This window comes from Polypterus senegalus, chromosome 2 (genome assembly GCF_016835505.1).
Source record: "Polypterus senegalus isolate Bchr_013 chromosome 2, ASM1683550v1, whole genome shotgun sequence".
NCBI lineage: Eukaryota > Metazoa > Chordata > Cladistia > Polypteriformes > Polypteridae > Polypterus > Polypterus senegalus.
The window spans coordinates 86,615,862-86,634,214 of record NC_053155.1 but is presented as its reverse complement, the minus strand read 5'-3'; the positions used below and the strand labels follow the sequence as shown (position 1 = coordinate 86,634,214).

Sequence of the window (18,353 nt, the reverse complement as noted above, 5' to 3'; positions counted from 1 at the left end):
GACATCATGGACCATCAGGTGCATACTAATTCAGCGTGAACAGGAACACTCAATAAAACTGAATAAAAAAAATTCAAGTGACGATAAGATACAAAGCAGGCAGATTCACCAGCGTTTGTGTGTCAGCTTTTATCCATCCAGATCAGAGAATGTGTTCCATTGCCTCAAAACACCACTCACATCTACAGTTATTCCCAGTTTCAAATAAAATGTAACAGCATCAGATCCCTTTGGTTGGAGGGTTTAGGCGGTAGTATGTATCATGATCGTGAGTGAGAGAATAAAAGTGAAAAAAAAAGCTAACTCTTACAAGTGCTATAAATTTACACCGGCTGTTACAAACATAAACCAAATGTATGTGTTTATTGTATAATATTAACAATACTGTAAGAGTAGCTCACTATTGAAAAAGGTAAATATAGAAGGCAGTCAGGACTCTTGATTACAAGTCAGCAACTGTTACCGCTACGCCACGAAAGCAGTTGTATCATCCTTGAACCTTTTGTGAAAGTGTTTATTTGATCTTTGGACTTCAGCCTTCACACATTATATAGTTTATGCCTACATTTTGTCATTTATTACTAAAATATGAAAAACTTCTGTTTTAACAATGTGTTTACACAGATTATTATAGAAACGGAACACACCTGAAATACATGTGTTCCAAATGACAATCTATTATTTCCACTCTAAAACTCCAGCACTTCACTCCCAGATAATCAAGGCATGAGCTGGTAGATCTTTGTGCACTTTCTGCGGTGGGGGGGGGGTTTTGGGTTGGAATAGCAGGCTGCTTGCTGCTTGTCTTTATCGGCACATTTACAAGACAAAAGTCGCTACGATTTACGAGTTTTTTCGTCGACTCTGGTAATTCTAGTGTTAATTGTTTAGCTAGCTTCATGATGTTAGGTACAATGTGTGATAACCTAAAAATAATTACAGTACTAGCAGTAATCACTTGGACATAAACCTGCATTTTATACTTTAATCAGCTCTCTGTTACAGGCTTTTGTGGTTCTGTGCATGTTTGTAACAGAATTGCAGGCTACAAGATGTTATATATTGTACAATGCTTAAAGATAAGAAGACTGATATGATTCTGTGAATACATTTGATCTTCCTATCTTTTTGTATTAGACTAAGCTAGAGGTTAATTGAGAGCACAGCTAGAAGCTGCTCGGTATTGTAACTGTAACACAGTTTTTTTTGTACCTAGAACTTTTCAGAATTTTTGTTATAAATGTAATTATTTTATGAAAAATGTGCATGTAAATTGTTTAAAAATTGCACTGTATTTGAAAAGCTAAATAGAATGTTATGGTGGTTTGTATGGTTATCACAGTAGTTAAGCAGATCTAAATGAACTGCATGCAGTATAGTATCATTCAAATATGTATAATGTAGGCTTTGAATACTATACACGAGTTTTAATCAATTCATCTTGGAGTTAATTGGGTTCAGTGTTTACATGAAGAAATATTTGTACTGTATGATCCTACTGCTATATTTCTCATTTCAGAAAAGAAAGTGTTTGCTGCTGGAAAGCCAAATGGCATTCTGCCATTACAGACTGAACAAGCTTTGATTCAGGAACAATACTCCAAAGCTGGACAAGACTGGGTAGAGATGCACCCAAAAGATCTACAGATGAGATGCTTCAAACCGTATGAAGACCTGGAAACAGTTAGCAGTGACTCTTCTTATAGCTGTCTTCCTCAGAAAGACCATACTCAAAAATTGGGTCATATGCAAAATGGTGCCATGATGTCTCAAGCTGGTGTACAGAATTTTGAAGCTGTCCCGAACAGTGTTGCCCATGAACATGAGTCATTGTTGAGTAATATTGCTGCACTCTCACTGCAGAATTCCACTATCCGAGCTCAGCTAGATCTGTTTCAACCTGTATCTGGTACATTTGAAGCAACAACACGAACTGGAACTCAGACTTCAGCAGAACATAGTAGTCAAGCCAAAAATAGAATGTTCCAGAAAGAAAAGGTATTTACCTATGGTGACACATGTCTAAGGAAACATATATATTTAGGGTACATTGTGAGCTTATAAAAATTCATAGTGTCAAGATAATTGTGACCAAGGCTGGATGCTGGTTTTTTAACCTAACTATCCGAATCACAGCCGTTAGGATAAGTGAGCATCTTAATACCCAAATTATTTTAATGTACAAAAGCTGACTCCCTTTCTTTTGCAGGTTGTGTTACCTGCTGCTTCTATACTAAGTATGGAGCAACGCATTGCAGAACTGAATCGTCAAAGTAATGAAGCTCGTGCTAAACTGTTGGAGTTAAATGAGCAGAAGAAAAGAATTTCTGCCTGCTCTGTTTCTCCTCCATTGTCACCAATTCCCCCAACGTACTGGGTCTCTGGTAAGTGGCTTTTTATTTTTTTTTTATCAAAGAAAGTTGTGATGGCTCAGATCCACGTTTTAGCTGCAAAGTATATTGATTGATTGGACAAAATGCTAAGTAAATACAAGGGCAAAACAGTTTAGTAATGACAAGTAGTTTGTCCAAAATAGTTGCAGAAAAATGTAAGTCTGAAAATTAGACACTCTGCCAAAATTTTGCTTTCTACAGATAATTACTGATGACTAGCTATCACTAATACATCTTTAATGTTGAGTTTACCAGTATTATTCTATGATAAAAATGGCACAGCTTTGTTATACTAGTTTTCCGTATTATTTATTCATCAATGTGATACAGCACAGTGTGCAGTCCCCTTCAAAATATCCAGAATGCACTGTTTATATACACTGGCAAGAGCAGATCAAATAGACAGAAGGCACTAAGGATAATAAGCCCCATTTATGTGTGTTTGCCTTAGAAATTCAACAGGCAAGGTCACTACCCTAGAAAATGGAGAAGGGGGGAGAGAGTTGTGGCCTAGTTGGAAACATAGAATGCTAAAGGGAAAGTGACACAGCAGCTACCAAGGAAGTTTGTCAAACGTCTACAAGAAGCACCTGGCGCTAGTGGGCAGGTGATCCTAATGTGTCAGGACTATGGGAGAGTTGTAGTCTGGCACCCTGTTACCAAAAATGAAGACCACTGCTGATTCCAATTGTATTTTAGCAAGAAGTGACCAGGGGAGGGGATTTAATGCTGCTTCACCATAGACGTTCAGTTGAGTCTGTAGTGAGGAATTGAAGTTTCAGAGTGAATGCTTACTATGGAGCCTTATAATATTTGATCAGGGATCCTTTACACCTGAAGCATAACTCTGGCTGAATGTAAAAGGGAGATTGCATGGCTGCATGCTTGATTTTATTTTTCTGTAAAATATGGGTATTTGTTGGTTTTTTCAGGGTCTCTTGTTTTGGCCTTAAATCAATTGTTGCTTAGCCAGGAATCATCACTGTCCTGTGGTAGTAGACAAAATTATTGGAATGTTTATTTAAGCAAAATTTTGCTCTTGTTCTTCTGTCTTCTTTTTGTTCTTTCGGTTGCTCCCGTTAGGGGTTGCCACAGCGGATCATCTTCTTCCATATGGGCCCTTGAGCAAGGCCCTTAACCTGCAATTGTTGAGCGCTTTGAGTAGTGAGAAAAGTGCTATATAAATGCAAAAAATTATTATTATTATTCTTATCTTTCTGTCCTCTGCATCTTGTTCTGTTACACCTGCATATCCTCTCTCACCACATCCATAAACCTTCTCTTAGGCCTTCCTCTTTTCTTCTTCCCTGGCAGCTCTATCCTTAACATCCTTTTCCCAATATACTCCGCATCTCTCCTCTGCACATGTCCAAACCAACACAATCTCGTCTCTCTGACTTTGTCTCTCTACTGTCCAACTTGAGCTCTAATGTATTCATTTCTAATCCTAACCATCCTGATCACATGTATTTTTATTCAAATATTATTAGAAAAATCTCTCTAACAGCTGGGGAGCATGCTCAGAAAAGAATGTACTATTGAACTGACCCCTCTTCCTTAAATATAATAGATACAAAAAACACACAAAAATATGTAAACCTATAGTATATTCACAAAGCAATACTAGCAACAATAAAAAGAAACACAATATATACATGTTTTGTATATACATATATGAAGTAGGGCTGCCAAAAGTAAAGCAATAATGCAAATATTGGAAAACTAGGCTTTCTAATTGAAACACTACAACCACTAACCACTCCATCTTGTGCACCACTGGGACCAGTCAGAGCCCTTCATATGTTAGCTTTTACTGTGGTGTTACACTTATTAATAAAAAAATATCCCTAGCTGTTAACCAAATATCCCATGTTTTAGCCCCTATACCCTCTGATAAGTGTACTGCCTAAAATACTGATTAGCTGTCCTAAATATTTTTAAATGTCAGTCAGAATTCAATCGCTGGTAATGAATTACATTTTTAAAGGTAAGTGGCAGAATCTTACTTCATTTATTATAACTCTGATGTACAGTATTAAAGCAGAAGCATTCACTGTTTGTTTACAACAAAGTCCTCATTCTTCTTGAATATGTAAATATTTTAAATAATTAGTTGAGTTACTTACTGTCCTTCATGAAACTGAAACATATCTATCTTACTGAATTGTAATTGCAATGCAATGGAATACACATTTATTTTTATTATAGAATTATGAACAAACACACACAAAAAAATTATTCCTTTCTAAGCTTATACAGTATTTGTTTGTTTTTTTTTTGTTTTTTTTTTGCCAGTTCTGAAAATATCCGAAACCTTAGCTGTCCTAGTTAGAATAATAAGAAGCGTACATAGTATATAAATTGAATTGAGGTTTTATTTGAAATTCTTTCATATTCTGTAACTTTTTCTGAATTTCCTTATTAACTTTGTAAGTCCAAAAAGCTCTGTTTAGTGTAACATATAACAAGTGTTAAATGTATGGCATTCTGACAAATACATTTTCTTAGGCCAAACATTTTCAGAACTCGGCAGTCTGGGAGGAAATTACAAAGAAAACCCCAAGAAGAAAAGAAAACCCCTTAGCACACTCAAAATCAAGCTCAGTTTGGCTGAACTGCAAAGCAGCACCATTAAAAATTGTGCCTCTATTCACCAAAGGAACACTCCACCCAAAAATTATCATTTTTAGCTATTACTCACCCTGTGTTGTGTGCAGCAAACAATATCAAAGCATCCACAAGTAAAATCTCAATGTACTCGTGTCACATGATCCATATGTCAGGTATGCAGCTGTATTTTTTAACATCCTAAACACGTCATCTTCTTCTTGCTGCTCCTGTTAGGGATCGCCACAGCGGATTATCTTCTTTCATATCTTTCTGTCCTCTGCATCTTGTTCTGTTACACCCATCACCTGCATGTCCTCTCTAGCCACATCCATAAATCTTCTCTTTGGCCTTCCTCTTTTCCTCTATATCCTTATCGCTCTATCCTTAACATACTTCTCCCAATATACTCAGCATCTCTCCTCTGCACATGTCCAAACGAACGCAATCTCGCCTCTTTGACTTTGTCTCCCAACCGTCCAACTTGAGCTGACCCTCTGCAAATTATTTCGACAATAGTGTCTCTTGTTTAATTTTAACTTAAGAGAGATTGAAAAATACCTATAAAATAAATTATTTTATGTTTATACATTACTTTATTAGGAAGGAACTGGAGAATTTGTGTGTTATGTTAGAACATTATAAATCTGTTCATATTGATCAACACCATTAAAAACTAATTCTTTGAATCGATGTACAAACATAATTAAATGTGAAAAGGCAGGCAGTTTGGTATAGCGGTTAAGGCTTTGGACTTGAAACACTGAAATTATGGGTGCAGTATCGCTACTGATACTGTGTGACCTAGAGCATGTCACCCACATGTGCACCAACTGGAAAAACAAAGAAATGTAATCTGTTGAATCTCAAATGTCGTAAGTCGCTTTGGATAAAGGCATCAGCCAAACAGATAAATCTAAATGTAAATGAAAAGATATCCTTGACGGATTTGGACAAGGTAGATATTTTTTAACCATTGCATAGATATCAAAGTCTGAATCTCTAATGTGTCTTTTTACTACTGTACAATACCATACAATAATTGACATTTGGTGCGACGATTTTTGTTCATTGTGTGCTCAGTGTTAAAATGTTGTCCAGTTATGCTGTATCATTCTGTTTTCTGAAACCATAAACACATATAATTGACCTTTTAGTTGCATGTTAACTTTCATTTCTGCATATATTTATTAATTATAACATTTTATGTTCATTGGGCAGTCCCTGATATGAGGGGACAAACTAGTGTTACTGCTAAGCTTTTGAGATGTTTATAAGTGATGTTTATGTCATTTTATGTTACAGATTAATTTAGTAATCTTGTTGAGTTATATTACTTAAAGCTGTCTTTGTAGCTTCTCCAGTGTTTTAAAATAACATTTTACCCATTCTGAATTAAATGAAGGGAAGTCTGAATCACTGTCACTTTCTTTTTTACTCAGAGGATGCATTTAAGTCCCTTGATGTGTCAATTCCATTGACTAACTTGGACTCTGCAGCTACACCAATGCCATCCCTAAGCATAACCAGTGACAGAAGGTATGCTTTTCAGAAATGCATTTATTAGCTGTCCTGCGGAAGATGTAGTCATTTAGGAAACTTTCAGTCCACAAGTTAATAGTAATCCAAATGTGTACATTTGTGTTTTCAAATGGGCTTAAAATATATTGTTACTAAACAGATTTATGTTTTATTTATAAACTGTTTCAAAAATATTTTCTCTAGCTGTAGTAGTAACTAGTGTTCATTGGCTAAATTTACAAAAGTGTTTTTTTTCCTCAGCAAGATCTGCCGTGTTCACTAGTGATCTTGTTCATTGAATATTTTCCTGCAATGTTGCAGTGCAGTAGCTTAGGCAAACATTTTTTCCCAGCGCCTCATTATGTTTTTACAAGTCCAGCATGACATCACAGAGCTGTAGCAATCTTCATGGATGCCTACTGTAACATGGTTTGCTATCAATTTCTGGCATGAGTGATTTCAAGACACAGTTAAAAAAACCTTGCAGTATTTTCATTTGAGTGGTACATTAGCTGACCATAATGAACACTGCCACCAGATATACAACACTTTTTCCTATGCACTGGCAGCACTGCATAGCTATTTTGTAAGCAATTTCTAAATGGATATGGTAGTCTACTGGGCTTTGTAAACCTGGTAGTCCAGGTAAGCTTTCTGGTAGCCGAATTTTATATATGGGGTTTAGGGATACTTGCAACTTTTTACAGAAGTGCTTGCCAAATATATTATTTTTAAAGGATCATATGTAATGTTGGTGTGTGGTCTTTTTCAAATGACATCAAAAATGACCCGAAATGAATATCGTATTCTTAAATGTTACTTTCAGATCTAATTTAGACACCGCCAATTAATTTCACACTTAAAAACATCATCAGTTTGACCTTTTGGGTTATTCTTAGATGCAATGTGTCCTTTATGGTGCCATACATCTTAAGTTGACCCTAGCCAGTGCTTTATGTACAATATACAGTTGCATTAATATCTGCTACACTTGGTTCATTAAGAGGGTCCTCATACTAGTAAAGTTGAGGCTTAGGACTGAAAAAAGCATGTTCAATTTTTGGGCTAATAAGAAAGACCTTTTTCACAACCTCCAGCATGTGTACCTGTTAGGAGTCTAGAGTACATACCAGTTAATGGTGAGCATCTGATTTATTTATTTATTTTAATGAGATTCCTTTCTGTGACTGCATAGGCAAGATTTGTTTGCAATGGAGTGTAGCCCTCTGATTTTGAAAGGTCCATTTCTTAAGGCTAAACACTTTAAAATTAGCGACAGGAGCACTGTTGGAACATTCAACCCATCACGTGATCAACAAGCTGCTGAATATTTTAAATTTGTTTTTAGCAATAGTAAGCCCTATCATTTAAAGAGTTACCTGCCGCATCAGTGTACATTTTTATTTAAGTTATATATTAAATGACATTTGTTAGATGCTGCAGGCTCACTAGTATAGAAAATAGTCTAATATGACAGTACTTTCTAAATCTTAAAATTAGTTTTGCTTGAAAACAAAGGACCACTTTTATATGTAGTTTCTTCATGCTGTCTCCATAGCTCAGTCCTTTTTGACTTGGTTGTTATGCTGTCCCTTCCCTGCATTCAGCTCCACTTTGTGGAATACCCTCCATATTTAACCCACTACAAATGTTTTTCCAGTATTTGAAAAGCTATTTTTTATTTATTTTGGTCATAAGGCTGCTTAGAAATGTTTCCTTTCTCTTATACCTGTAAATGGTATTGAAGCAGTAGCAGAACAATTTACCTTATCCTCTCCTCTTCTTTTTTTTTCTTTTTTTAATCCATAACAAAATATGTGTTAATTATTACTTTATATTAAGGTAAAAGAAGAGAGGATATACTTAACTTTTGTTGTTCTTGCTGTTGTGACCTCAGTTTCTTTACAGCACCCCTGTATTTAATACTTTGGCAAAGGGAGGGTGTACAATAAAACAGCACTGAATCTTCTCCTATAACATCTTATAAGGTTGGAGAGACCATAGAGCAGGCAACCCGAGCCCTTCCCTCTTTACAAAATCTCTCCAGATCATCCAGGGTCCTAGGTTCAGAGACTGAGGTAGCCATTGCAGAAGTTTAATTTTTGAATTCCTTTAACCATTTTTGTGTTTATTTTGACATATGATTTGCATCATTGTAATTCTGGAAGATCCAAAGATGACCTCATTTTATTTTCTTGTCAGAGGCAGGCAGATATAAATTTAAAAACTACAGTGTTTAACTGTGTCCATGAGGCAATATATGGCAATATTTCTGGGCTTATAACTGAAGTTGGTGAGTTTAAAGTGGCAGTGTGTGAGTGGGAATGTGTGAATAAGTGGGCACTGTTGATGAGCTGGCACACCACTTGCAGGCCTGATTCCTGCAGTGTGCCCACCACTTCCAGAATATGCTCTTGCTCCCCGTGGCCCTTAAATGAATTCCATGAGCTTCAGAATGTTATGTTTAACCTATTTTAACTCTGAGTCTGACACTGAGTGACATTAACTGGTGAGATTTGGCTTTTTTTATTATTACTAGTGTGAGTGTATGATTTATGTGATGGAATTTCCATGTGGAAATCATATTCTCATTTTGTGTTTCCCATGTTCCTAGCTAACAATGTCTGAGAGATCATCTAGAAGTTAAAGATGAGCTCTATGAATTAACAATAGTGGAATTTTATGAGACATTTTTATTTTCTTTTATTGTATTTCCATTTTTTACCACTGGTTTTCTGGAGTTTACAGCAGTATTTGCTCTGTTTTTATTTAGAGCACAAAACTATTATTTAACTGTGTGAATACTCCAGTGAGACTGTTCATAGCTTGCAGTGTCAGTGTCTGATTGCTCTGCTTATTTGATTTCAAAATCTTAACCATTGCATTTGTCTGATGTCTGAAGATATGCTTTCTGTTTTATCCAATCTGCATTTTTTAAGTAAGATATTACATAATGCCATACTATTTTTTTTTTTTTATTATTATTCTCTGGCACACTTTGCATTGCTTTAGATGTTGTTCTGTCAAAATCATAATTCATGATGACAACCAAACTATATGTTGCCTTCATGACCTTTAATCTTAAGAGCTCTGAAAACCAAGTTCAGACCCTGTTAGACGGAAGTAGTATGTCACTATGTTATATTAATGTCTGAAATGATGATGAACACTGGTGAAAGCTGGTGAACACTTCTCATCAGGTCTTCTTTTATTTTTTATAATGCAGCACAAGGCCTGCTAGCAGTCTAACTAAGAGCCACTCTCCAAATTTCTCTGTAGAAGATGGAAGAGCACCACTTGGCCCAAAGGTAAGTGCTCATAAAGGAAGAAGAAAAAATATCTAAAGGAGCAGAAACTAATTGAAATGAAATACTAAATAGTTTGTTATATGGCACATCAGAAATTGGTGTACTTGTGCAGGTAGATGATATGTATTTGGGCAGTTAACACAGTACTCCTTTGACAGGTTATACCTAACGTTTGTGATGTACTTGTTAGGCTGCAGCTGATTGCTGCATAGTCATGTTTTTGTACCATGCACAAGGACATAGCAGTGTTATAGGAAGCCAGAGAAGAGTAAACTGGAAGGAGGACTGAAAGATAGCCTCAAAAATGTATTCCTTTTTTCTGACGCCAATTTATCTATTACAGGCTCACAAAAATAATTTAAAATTACAAAAGAAAGCAATAAAAATGCCAGAGCAGAGTGGGAATGTGGCTAGATCTGCTGCTTCCTAGATCCTTATATGCTTCTTGCCAGGGCACTGCTGGTGTGGAGTTTGCACATTTTTCTGTGTCGGCACGCTGCATGGATTTCATCTTATATAGACATACATGCTTTTTATGTTATAACCCCATTTTCTAAAAGTGTGTAAAATTTAAATAAAAACATAATGTGATGATTTGCAAATCATTTAAACTCATATTTACTTGAAAATAGTACAAAGACACAGATGTGATATGGCTGTGATCGTCAAGCCATCAGGCGGCACTGCAAGCAAAGCAGGCACAACACTGCAGTGGGCTGGGAACACTTCTGACAAACATTTTCTGTGAACCATAGCTCATTGCAGCATCCACAAATGTAAGTTAAAATTCTGCCATTCAAAGTTATAATAGCAGCAGTTTGGAAAAAAAATAATAAATAAAAAACCAGAACCACTGAAATTGATAAGGTATCCCCCATCTGAACCCAATACCTGTAAACTCATTCACCTTCTCCATTGCACACCAAGATAAATTGGCTTCCATCTATGATCAACTGTAATCATTTTGATTGTTTTAGCATAAAAACGGCTATTCCTGAATCATTCCAGTGCTTGGTAGTGCAACTGAAAGCAAACAGTTGACTGTGTGTGGCAAGCCACTTTCAAAAGATCTCGGGGGTAAAGTTATGGACAGGCACAAGTCAGGAAATGGATACAAAAAGATTTGAAAAGCTTTATCAATCCCTAGGAGCACAGTAAAGTGTATAATTAAGAAGTTGAAAGTGTTTGGTACTACTAGGACCCTCCCCGAATCAGGCTGTGCCTCCAAACTGGATGGAAGAAAGATAAGGAAACTGGTCAGAGATGCTACCAGGAGGCCAATAGCAACTTTGAAGGAGTTATAGGACTTTATGGCAAAGAGTAGTCATTGCGTACATGTGACAACAATATCACAAGTGCTCTATAAATGTGGCTTGCTTATTGTACAGGAGAGTTGAAAAAAAAAAAAAAAGCCATTTCTCAAGAAAGGTCACATTAAGTCTTGTTTGACCTTTGCAAAAACACATCTTGAAGATTCTAAGGCCAAATGTAAAAAAGTGTTTTGCTTTCCTTTATCAGTTCAAACTATCCGTTTTTTATTTATTAGTTTTCCAAACTGTTGCTGTTATATTTTTGACTTGGATATTATAGGTTGAATTGAAGAAATAAAGCTGAAAAAAGTTATTTTTGTGTGTGTTTTCATTTTAGACTGTAAAGCAACAAAATGTAAATATTTTAAAAGGGGGTGATTCTTTTCTATACCCACTGTATAAATATGATCCAGAAACAGCACCAACTTCTCTGGGCCCAAGCTCATTTAAGATGGACTGAGGCGAAGTGGAAAATTGTCCTGTAGTTTGATTGAAAAAAAGTGTGAAATTCTTTTTGGAAATAATGGTGACTGCGTCCTTCAGGCTGAAGAGGAGAGGCACCATATTTGACAAAGGAGTCCCTGAATTTTTGAGAGGTTAAAATCTGGTGTTGGACAAAAATGGGACAACATTTTACTTTCAAAGCTCTGGTAATTGGTCTCCTCACTTCCCAAACTTATACAGAGTGTTGTTAAAAGATGAGGTGATGCCACACAGTGGTAAACCTGCTCCTATTCCAACTTTTTTTGAAACATGTGGCCGGCATCAAATTCAAAACGAGAAATATGTTTTTCAAAAAACAATATTATTTCTCCTTCAGCATTTGATATTTTGTATTTGTACTATTTTCAGTTAAACATAAGGTTAAATGATTTGCATTAAATTTGTTTTTATTCACATTTTCCACAGCGTACCAACTTTTTTTTGGTAAAAACACGGTTGTAGTTGATCATTATTAATTGGACCTGGGTGCATAACTGGAAGCTGGTTAAAATAAGTTTCCCATAGTTCTAATAAATATTTTTTTTCCACACAGAGGAATTTAGCTTTTTTTTTTCTTTTTTTTTAAAGAGAGTAAGTGAATCAGAGCTAATTAACTTGATGGTGTCAGTGCTCTCTGAAGTACAATTTCATCATTTTATATGCTCTTCTGCTTGCAGGTGGAAAACTTAAAAGGAGGGCCGTGGTTTGCATTACCTGCACACATTGAATAAACTCGACTGGGCTCGGCTCGTGTTCTCGTGAACATCCATTTAAAACATCCATTTAGAAGGATGTCTATGGACACAGGCTCTTCTGGCGGATTTATTAAAAAAAAAAAGCAGCTGCACATGCATCAAAAAGGGGTAAAAAAAAAAGTTTTTCTTGCAAGCTATTAAATGTTTTTATTTCTCCGGATGGGTATTTTTCTTACTTAAATGTTATTATCAAAATGTATAAATAAAGATTTTATATAAAGAAGGCTTATTACTGTTTTTATGCATTGTGCTTTGATCTTAGGATATGAAATGTTGTGCACTGCAACCAATGTCTGATTTGTATTTCATGTAACGTCAGTTGTGCCTTGTAGCTCTCCTTAAGCTTTGGATAAGTGTGTAGATGAAAAGTGGATGTTGATGTTGTTGTGAAAGCACTGTTGTTGCATCTTCTTACCACAGTAACATCATGGTGGCTCAAATATTCAGAAAGAGTACATTTAGTGTAACAATAGTAAATGGGCAAAAAAATTAAGTACAAAGGCACTATAGGCCTGACCATACATGCTTTTGGGTGCTGTGCAGGCAGCAGCCTTTTACAGCAACTTTGTGTTCACTCCGTTTTTATTTTTGTTTTTAAACTTATTCTACTAGTTACTAGTGGTGATTAACGTAAGATTATTTTCTGGTAAGTCACTGGATTTTAAATATGCCGATGATCTCCTGTAGTCACTGCAAGCCCACGCGCCGGGTCGTCTCTATATGCCTTTTCAATGATGAATCATTCTGGCTCACGAGTTAATATGTGATGACTTTAACCATGTAATTTTAGAAGGAACAATGACAACTTCCATCATTATGTGTTGTATTTCACTTGAGAAAATAATATGCCGGACCTGCTCCATTCAGATGTTGAAGATGGCGTTGTCCTCAGTAGTGTTTTGTTTACCCCAGAAAAAAAGGAAGCCAGAAGCACATAATAAAACAAAAAATATAACAGAAACATATAAATACCAAAACATCAACAAATACAGTAGAAAAGGAATGTCTAGTGTCCACTGCTATTCTGATGCAGATTTAGTACACATCCTTCATCAATGATAAGTTTTGTGACAGCCACCAACAAATAGCCTGATGTTGCAATTGGGACAGTGTAAGTGTTGTTTCCTTGCACACTTTTCTTATACTTTATTCTGTTGTGTGCACATGAGAGTGTAGAATGTCAGTGTCTGACCTGCAAGTTTGATGCACCCCTTGTGTTATGGCAGGCTACCATTTCAAGGCTTTGTGACTTCAACATTTTCCCTGACACGGACATTAATATTTGCCACATTGTGATCAGTGCTTATAGGGCTAATGCTTGTCATTGCACTTAATCCCAGCCATTTTGCCTTGTTGTTAATGCTGCTACTCTCACACCACGGTTGAAGCTTCATGCAAGCGAATTCGGCAGATATATCATGGCAGTTTGGTCAAACACTGCCATATTGTGGATCAATTTCAATTTCAGTGTCATTGTCTGATGACCAATTCACACTGTCATCACAATCACTTGATCTGAGCAACAGTTCTTTTTTCATTCATTCTAAAGCTGCATTTACATTTTTTTGCTTGCCATTGTGTTTTTCACTGAAAGTTCTACAACTTTCATGAATACTGAAGAGCTACCATAGAGTCACAATAAAGTGGCAGAATGATTTAAATAACAATGATTTTTTGTAGCATGGTGTTGTTTCATGAACTAGATTTCGGCAGGCATTTCAGGTGTCAGTGATATAGAAGTCCTTGAGTTGAGATCAATTAATTTTAGTTTAGTGTCACTATAGGGAGCTGTCCGCACTTACATCCATAATTTAAAGTATACTGCTCAAAAGAATTAAAGGAACACTTTTTAATCAGAGTATAGCATAAAGTCAATGAAACTTATGGGATATTAATCTGGTCAGTTAAGTAGCAGAGGGGTTGTTAATCAGTTTCAGCTGCTGTGGTGTTAATGAAATTAACAACAGATGCACTAGAGGGGCAACAATGAGATGACCCCCAAAACAGGAATGGTTTAACAGGTGGAGGCCACTGACATTTTTCCCTCCTCATCTTTTCTGACTGTTTCTTCACTAGTTTTGCATTTGGCTACAGTCAGTGTCACTACTGGTAGCATGAGGCGATACCTGGACCCTACAGAGGTTGCACAGGTAGTCCAACTTCTCCAGGATGGCACATCAATACATGTCATTGCCAGAAGGTTTGCTGTGTCTCCCTGCACAGTCTCAAGGGCATGGAGGAGATTCTAGGAGACAAGCAGTTACTCTAGGAGAGCTGGACAGGGCCATAGAAGGTCCATAACCCATCAGCAGGACCAGTATCTGCTCCTTTGGGCAAGGAGGAACAGGATGAGCACTGCCAGAGCCCTACAAAATGACCTCCAGCAGGCCACTGGTGTGAATGTCTCTGACCAAACAACCAGAAAGACTTCATGAGGGTGACCCAAGGGCCCCATGTCCTCTAATGGGCCCTGAGCTCACTGCCCAGCAGCATGCAGCTCGATTGGCATTCGCCATAGAATACCAGAATTGGCAGATGCACCACTGGTGCCCTGTGCTTTTTACAGATGAGAGCAGGTTCACCCTGAGCCCGTGACAGAAGTGAAAGGGTCTGGAGAAGCCATGGAGAACATTAGGCTGCCTGTAACATCATTCAGCATGAGCAGTTTGGTGGTGGGTTAATGATTGTCTGGGGAGGCATATCCATGGAGGGTCACACAGACCGCTACAGGCTTGACAAAGGCACCTTGGCTGCCATTAGGTATCAGGATGAAATCCTTGGACCCATTGTCAGACCCTATGCTGGTACAGTGGCTCCTGGTGCACGACAATTCCTGGCCTCATGTGGTGAGAGTATGCAGGCAGTTCCTGGAGGATGAAGGAATTGATACCATTGACTGACCACCACACTTTCCTGACCTAAATCCAATAGAACACCTCTGGGACATTATGTTTTGGTCCATCTAATGCCACCAGGTTGCACCTCAGACTGTCCAGGAGCTCAGTGATGCCCTGGTCCAGATCTGGGAGGAGATCCCCCACAACACCATCTGTCATCTCATTAGAAGCATGCACCGATGTTGTCAGGCATGTATACAAGAACACAGGGGCCATACAAAGTGCTGCGTACAATTTTGAGTTGCTGCAATTAAATTTTGGCAAAATGGACTAGCCTGCCACATCATTTTTCACTCTGATTTTTGGGGCGTCTTTGAATTCAGGGCTCTGTAGGTTGATCATTTTCATTTCCATCAAACGATGTGGCATCCTTTCGTTCCTAACACATTACCCAGTCTATATCAGTGTAGATATCCAGGAGGATTTCTTTTTCCCATTGAGATCTGATGTGTTTTCAAAGTGTTCCTTTAATTTTTTTGAGCAGTTTATTTAAAGAACAGGCTTCAAGGTCAGGCTGTATGATGGCTGCCATCTCCTTTAGCTTGCCTATGATTTACTGTTGTTGGATCTGGACTACCAGGTGGTCAGTAGAGTTTTTACAGATGATGTACTGCTGTATATGCACAAATGAGTAAATTACCCTGTTTTTAGTGTTTTACCTCAAATTAAACTTAATCAGCCAAAAAAATAAACTCAGAATCAAGTCCTGATTCCCTAGCCCACTGGCTCACTATTTTCTATGATATAACGTTGCTGTAGCTCCTTCCTGGTTATTAAGCAACATTCTGCATCTTTGTGTGAAGATTTGGTGAGCGCAATGTTCATGATTTACAAAGAATGTGGGCTTTTGTAAGGAGGTATATATGTGTAACAAACTGACCCTGACCTGCATCATGACACAAGCATTACTTTTTAGGAAAATGTGTTTGTAGCTTCACACCATTACTATGGACTGTAAATGGTGAAAAGTGGATGGGACTGGGCCAACACACACTTGAGTGTAGTCAGAGTACTAAGTGGCATATTGGGGTATTTGCTATGGGTGGGCCAGACTATCAGGGTGCACAGACACTAGAGGTCACTGGTCTGTGGCTGCTCTGTCCTTTATCCTGGGGGACTGCAGGCTTTTGTTCCCACCTGTTTCTTAATTCAGTGTGAATTCTCTTTACTCTGAGCCAGAATTTAATAATGCAAAATTTTAAAATTGTGTTTGTTCCAAAGGTGTCTCTTAATTTTAAACCTTTTTTCTTTTTACTTCCCTTGCTTTTCAAGAATATTGTTTTTGCTTTTTTTAAATTAAAAAGAAGGTAATAACCAAGATTTGGAAATGCCAGGGGAGACAACAGCTAAATGAAAGGCGGCTTCACTTGGATGTGTCTTCATCCTTTTAGAATTGTGTGAAATAAATACAAGATACCTTACATAGCAGGACATTAGAATAATCTAGACCAGAACAAGCCATTCAGCCCAACAAAGCTCACCAGTCAGTCAGTCAGTCTCATTTTCCAACCCGCTATATAGTGACACACTGTCAAGGGGATCTGCTGGAGCCAATCCCAGCCAAAACAGGGTACACGGCAGGAACAAATCCCGGGCAGGATTTGACACACACACACACACACACACACCAAGCACATGCCAGGGACAATTTAAGATTGCCAGTGCACATAATCTGCATGTCTTTAGACTGTGGGAGGAAACCGGAGCTCCTGGAGGAAACCCACGCAGACACGGGGAGAACATGCAAACTCCACGCAGGAAGTTGCTGCAAGGCAGCAGCACTACCACTGCACCACCGTGCTGCCAGCTCATCAGTCCTATCCACTTAAAAACTTTCTTTCAAAATTAGACTTGATATTTTTTTTTAAAAGTCCCTAAAGTCTTACTGTCTACTATGTTACTGTGTAAAGAAAAAGTTTACCCTTAACAAGTTTCCAACTGTGTCCCTGTGTTCTTGATGAACTCATTTTAAAATAACAGTCTCGATCCACTGTACTAATTCCCTTCATAATTTTAAACACTTCAATCATGTCACCTCCTAATCTTCTTTTGCTTAAACTGTAAAGGCTCAGCTCTTTTAATCTTTCCTCATAATTCAACCCCTGTAGCCCTGGAATCAGCCTAGTCGCTCTTCTCTGGACCTTTTCTAGTGCTGCTATGTCCTTTTTGTAGCCTGGAGACCAAAACTGCACACAGTACTCAAGATGAGGCCTCACCAGTGCATTATAAAGGTTGAACATAAGCTCCTTGGACATGTACTCCACACATCGTGCTATATAACCTAACATTCTGTTAGCCTTCTTAATGGCTTCTGAACACTGTTGGGAAGTTGATAGCGTCGAGTCCACTATGACTCCCAAAGTCTTCACATAAGGCATACTTTTGATTTTCAGACCGCTGTAGAATATGCCGCTCAAGCAGTTTTGGTGAAGCCCCTACAGTGCGCACTTGCGAAGCACTATAAGAAGACATCTAGTCAGGTGTAAAGGGGCTGGCAGGCAGGGAACAGCAGCCGTCCGAATAGCTGATGACCTCTGAGTGACCACTAAAGGACAGGCCAGACTACTCAGGAGGAGCTTTTTTCGGGTTTCTTGCCCTTGTGTGCTGCTTTTAATTCTGTAATTAAGATTCTGTTGGAAATGGCAGAGAAGATGACAATGTCCGAGTATTTGAAGACTGCCTTTCATACTGCATGTGTAACGATAGTAGTAGTAGTTAAAAAAAAAAAAAAAAAATCAGACTGCCCAAATATAGTTTAGAAGTGTTGATTCATATTTCTGAACCTTCAGTCAATTAAAAAGGGCAAATGAAAAGCTTGAATGCACTGGTAGAACCACCCTTTCATGGACATTACACTGAAAGTCTACAGTGTGCTGTAACGTTATGGTCACCATCCTGCACAAACGTCATCACTGTGCTGAGCATGGCGTCTCACTTATTACCAGTTGGACTTTACTGAAAACCTCCCCATGTGCTTTGCTGGTCTTTTTCCATTGATTGAGTTTCCAACAGTCAGACTTAAAATACTCATTTTAAGAAATACAATACTGCAATAAAGTTTATTCAAAGGCAGAAGGAT

At 37.7% G+C, this 18,353-nt stretch overlaps 1 protein-coding gene across 2 annotated transcripts in view; it reads left to right on the top strand.

Annotated features, from left to right (window-relative positions):
• Positions 1-12,624, top strand: part of spice1 (spindle and centriole associated protein 1) — a 52,415-nt gene extending 39,791 nt beyond the window's left edge. For both annotated transcript variants that reach the window (XM_039744116.1, XM_039744117.1), the window contains 5 exons: positions 1,520-1,998; positions 2,210-2,384; positions 6,443-6,539; positions 9,748-9,829; positions 12,300-12,624. In XM_039744116.1, the coding sequence (XP_039600050.1) occupies positions 1,520-1,998; positions 2,210-2,384; positions 6,443-6,539; positions 9,748-9,829; positions 12,300-12,353 (887 nt within the window). In that variant the 3' untranslated portion in view covers positions 12,354-12,624. The remainder of the gene's footprint in view (positions 1-1,519; positions 1,999-2,209; positions 2,385-6,442; positions 6,540-9,747; positions 9,830-12,299) is intronic.
• Positions 12,625-18,353: the final 5,729 nt, after the last annotated feature.